This window comes from Arachis stenosperma, chromosome 9 (assembly GCF_014773155.1).
Source record: "Arachis stenosperma cultivar V10309 chromosome 9, arast.V10309.gnm1.PFL2, whole genome shotgun sequence".
NCBI classification, from domain to species: Eukaryota; Viridiplantae; Streptophyta; class Magnoliopsida; order Fabales; family Fabaceae; genus Arachis; species Arachis stenosperma.
In genome coordinates this window covers 134958892-134963836 of record NC_080385.1, presented here as the reverse complement: position 1 = coordinate 134963836, position 4945 = coordinate 134958892, and the positions used below count along the sequence as shown (strand labels likewise).

At 33.5% G+C, this 4945-nt stretch overlaps 1 protein-coding gene across 1 annotated transcript; it reads right to left on the bottom strand.

The window, feature by feature from the left end:
* Positions 1-1259: 1259 nt before the first annotated feature.
* LOC130951057 (uncharacterized) lies at positions 1260-3971 on the bottom strand. Its single transcript, XM_057879668.1, has 2 exons — positions 3495-3971; positions 1260-1859 (listed from the first exon to the last, which is right to left on the bottom strand). Exons 1-2 carry the CDS (start codon positions 3933-3935, stop codon positions 1701-1703), a joined length of 600 nt encoding a protein of 199 aa, XP_057735651.1. The 5' UTR covers positions 3936-3971; the 3' UTR covers positions 1260-1700.
* Between the last annotated feature and the right edge of the window lie 974 nt (positions 3972-4945).

Here is a 4945-nt window from a genome sequence, read left to right as displayed (position 1 = left end):
CTAAATTATATTAAAAATAACGATTATATGACTCTTATTTTATATCAAATATATATATATATATATATATATTAATTTTATTAACTTTGAAAATATTTTTATTTTATTATTGACACATATTTCTGTTTTATTAGTTATTTTTGAAGAAACTTGAATATAGGGCCCACAAGCTTCGAACAATGTGAAGAAACTTCTTTTCACTCCTAATATCCAATGTTAGGTCCTTATTTTTTGTTAGACAAATAATGAATGAAGCTTTAATTTTAGACTCTCTAATATAAAATTCATTCCCATTTTTATTTATAATCTACTTGTCATAAAAAGTAAATTCAAATATATTTTTGTGTCATAAATAATAAATAGAAACGTAAAACAATTCTCATTTCTATTAAGAGGAATTAAATTTAAGTGTCTATTATAATCCTATTTAATTAATTAATTAAAATAATTAAAATTAATGTGACTATTAATTTTTTATAATAATATTATTAAAATTTATAAATTAAAAAATAATTTACTATTAAAAAATATTAATATTAAAAAAAGTTAATAACTTCATAAATAACAATAATACACAATATATAATTTAAAATTAAATTAATTTGTAAAATTTTTTAATATAAAAAAATATAATTAAATTTTATAGTTAATGATAAGTATTATGAAATTATTTTATGTATATATAACGGTTATATGACCGTTACTTCATATATATATATAATGTGTTTTTAATTTTTTTAACTTTAAAAATATTTTTTATTTTATTATTAACACATGTTTAAATTTGTTGGCTATTTTTGAAGAAGCTTAAGTCCTTTTAAATAGGGCCGTCGAATAATGTGAAGGAACTTTTTTTCACTCCTCCAATGCTAAATCCTTACTTTTTGTCAGACACGGGCTTCAATTTTATTACCGTTGTGCATGCTCTAACATCATGAATGTAGAATGCTGTTAGAATAAGGCACCATGAATATTTTCCTGTCCTTATTTGGTCCTATCTAACCTTCGCATAAACTGAATTAATACGGATTCAAAGGAATTTGCAGCAATCATGCGGGATAAAAAGATGGCCATTGAGAACAGGAAAACTTGACATCTTTTTGTGGCGATTCTAATACACACTTCGCATGGTCAATGTGTTTGGTATGAGAGGTATCAGGAGCTGCTCTGAATTGTGCAGAGCCAAGAAAATCAGAGAGAAAGAAGAGAGAAAAGAAAGAAGCTCAAGGTTCTAGAGAATCGCATTGAAATTGTAATGTGATGAATACACGTAATTACAGTGAGAGTGATTATTGATACCTGAGTTATACACAACAAACTCACTCATCTAGTAGCAGAAATCATGACAGAAAAGGTGGCAGCTCAGCCCAACTATATAACAAATTCTAACTTCCACTAACTCTCACTGACTGATATTATCCTCAACATGATACACGATATCAATCTAGCGCTTTGGAAAGGAAGAAAATAGAGGAACAAGGCAAGATGAATAGTTAACATAAAAAGGTAATCGAATTTTAACTAACTAAATAAATTTAAGTAGGATAACTACATGATGGGCTTGTGTTATACATTACTTACTAAGATTAAACTTACAAACGGGATAAAATCTCACCTGAAACCGTAATCCCGTCTCAATTATCTCTGGCCAATGTTGTATAATGTTAGTTTCATACAAATGATAATAGAGACTCCTCGCATCATGTACTATTTTGTTGAGGACGCTTCATTTTGAGAAGATGGGAGACGCCAGCTATAACATGTAAACGACTGTGTGGAACACCTGTTTTCGCTAGCGCTCTTCCCTTCTTGTCAAGAAGCACAAAGCAAGGAACATACGTAACATCATAATTAAGCAGCTGCAATAGCAAGATTTAAATATAAGTCTACAAGGAACCATAATGAACAGAATGTTTTCTCCTCATGAAATTAATCACACAAATAATGGTAATGACATACATTAAGAAATTGTTAACTATCACTATCTTTGCAAATATAAGAAACCACTAACGGAAACAAGGATGAACCCAAAACAAAATTAGTAATTCGTGAAAATAAATTTAAAGGTCAGCCTTTAAGAAGCTATTCCTTTACATTGCAGTTTGATTTTCTAACTTCTAAAGTTGTGCAATGGCAGTAGACCTGCACTAAATGCTCAATTGGGTGCCATCCACTATATCAGTATAATAATCACATTTTTCCCATGGTATAACCAGCATGTAGAGTGCATCTAAAACATCTTGCCCCTTGAGTAATTTTGGCATAAAGTGGAAAATACTCTACCAACCATTGAACTAAAGATTACCTACTAGGATGATGCAAAACAAATAAAACTAAATTATTGATAATTTGTTGGGTGTTTGTTTGTGCTTATAGATGATAATATTTTCATGCTACCACAATACACCATGGCCTGCATGGTTATGGCCCATGCCAAATATCGTAGTCACACCCTTGCATATACTGTGCAATTCAACCTCGACCCTCCCTCTTCTTTTCTCAATGAAATCTTCCCACCTTGCACAGTCCCTGCCAGCACAGCTTAGCAGGAGTATAGCTACAAAGCCAGTTCCCTCTTTTGCTCCTCACTCATCTTTTCCTCTTCATGCAGTACACCAGGGTATCTGACACTATAACATCATATGCTCTCGTCATAAAGAATTCCCAAGGGATAAGTAAGATTGGAAAATTTTGCTGTCATTTGTGCAAGAGATAAGAAACCTACACAAAGATCAAGTTGGATCCCTCGTGGGGATTTCCAAAGGCTAAATCAACCCAAAGTATATACCCAGAGGTTGTCTAGACAACAAAGTTAAAGGTGGACATATGGACCTACTTAGAACAAGAAACTACAAATTTCAAGTTCATTCTGATTTATTCCTTTAAAACAATGGCCATGAAAATAATCTTCAATCAGCCAGGCTATAGAGTAATCATCAATCAGCTAGTTGAGAAGTCTCCAAACTGCTGGAACTTTCCAATGCTGAATCAAGGTAAAATCAATCAAACATCACAAAGGACTTTCACCTTCAAACTCAAGCTTCTCATAAAACTGCGCCACGTTGGTTACTTGACCTAAGAAATGATCCAGAGCCAATGAGCAACACATTCATTCATCCATTCACTGACCTCTTCACCTACCTTAAATAATATCATTCACTCCAACACTCCACTTTCCAAAGTTATTAAATATATCACAACAAACTGAACCTTTTAAAATCACCCAAAACCAGTTGAAGAATACAACAACAAAACTTACCCCTCTAGTAGGAGTCTGCTACATGGATCAAACAGAACCAGGTGAAGAATAAATAAAGAAATAAACTCAGTATGTTTAACTTGCTTCATATGAATCAACATGTTTTCAGCTATTACCATAAGCAATAAACTAAAAATCCAAGCATTGATTAACTTAGTTATGCAACAGCATCACGCTCCTATCCTATTTCATCATCAATAATCAACTGGAAAATTGCGCAGAAAAAAGAAATTACCTCCGGCAGCCATTTTTCATTCTCAGCATCTGCCATAACAACGTTGAGCCATTGAGAGTTCCTGGACTCAACTTCGGAGACGAATTTGAGCATTGAGCTGCAGAGCCTGCACCTTGGAGAATAGAACTCGAGCACCGTCGCCTCCTTCCCGCTGGCCAGAGCCGCCGCGAACGCCCTATGCTCCGCCTCCGCCTGATCCAACGCCATTTCACCGGTGGCCATTTTCGCCTTCGTTTGTTGTGATGACGTGGCAGTGGCGGCGAAATTGAGAGCGAGGGAACCGAGGTTTCGGAGAGAGGTGAAGAGCCATGGACCGTCGAAGTTGCAGGTGTTGGTGTTTGAAGCTTGGTGCCATGGCCATTTTACGCAGAACAGAGGTTTCTGGCTTGAGTTGGGAACCACACCCATTTTCTTTCTATCCCAGAGACCCAGCCCTGCCATGAGTGTGAGTGAATCAAGACTTAAGAGTAGATTGGAGGGGGCTTCTTTGAAGATTAAGGTGTTTTTTTTTTTCCACAAAATTTTAATTTCGAATCAGTTTTGGTTTCTAATAAAACCGCTTGGATCAAACCGGTTTTCAATGGTTTTTATCAAGGTTCTGAAAACTGAACCGGTTATCGAACCGTTTTAGTTACTAGTTCACTAGTTTATTGGTTCAACCGATTCAACTGTGATTTAACCGGAAAAATCGTTTAATAATAAAATAACAAATAAATTATAAATAAACGCCTAACACATACTTGTAGTCTAATACAAACTTAATCATTCCATAAGAAAATCATCACCATCTATAACAAAATGCAATTCCAATCACTGAATACTATTCAATAGGTCAACACTGCTCAAACAAAATGCAATTCTAATCATTTAATAAGTTAATACTGTACAATCTTACAACTGAGTAGCAAGACCTCTTCTATAATTAAGCTCAATCTAATCACCAAACCAAACCTTCTCAAAACATAACAATTATCAAAATTTATCACAACTAAACTCATCTAACAAACAGATCAAAACTCCAGGCCATCAAGAAACACCAACTAACATAGGCAACAAAGATCAAAGATATCATCAAATTGAAAAAAAAAAAAAAAATAGCGTTCATAAGAGTAATGGATTTAAGGTGAATCGAAGAGCTTCATCTAATATGTCTTCTCCATGAATCCTAAGATGTGAAGCTTCATTTAAGCTTAGGAGTCCCTCAACATCTGTGGCAAATTTTTCATTGAAATTAATAGCATAAAACAGTAAGTTAATACTATCATCCATAACTGAAATTAATAAATCATTCACAAAATTAAAAACAGCAGCAGCACCACTAGAAAATTAATAGCAGCACAAAATTAATACTACCAACAACATTCAGCAACAAAAATTATCATTCAGCAACAAACAGCATTTGATTTGATTTCCATTTTAGCATTAAGCAACAAACATAACAAAACAGTAAC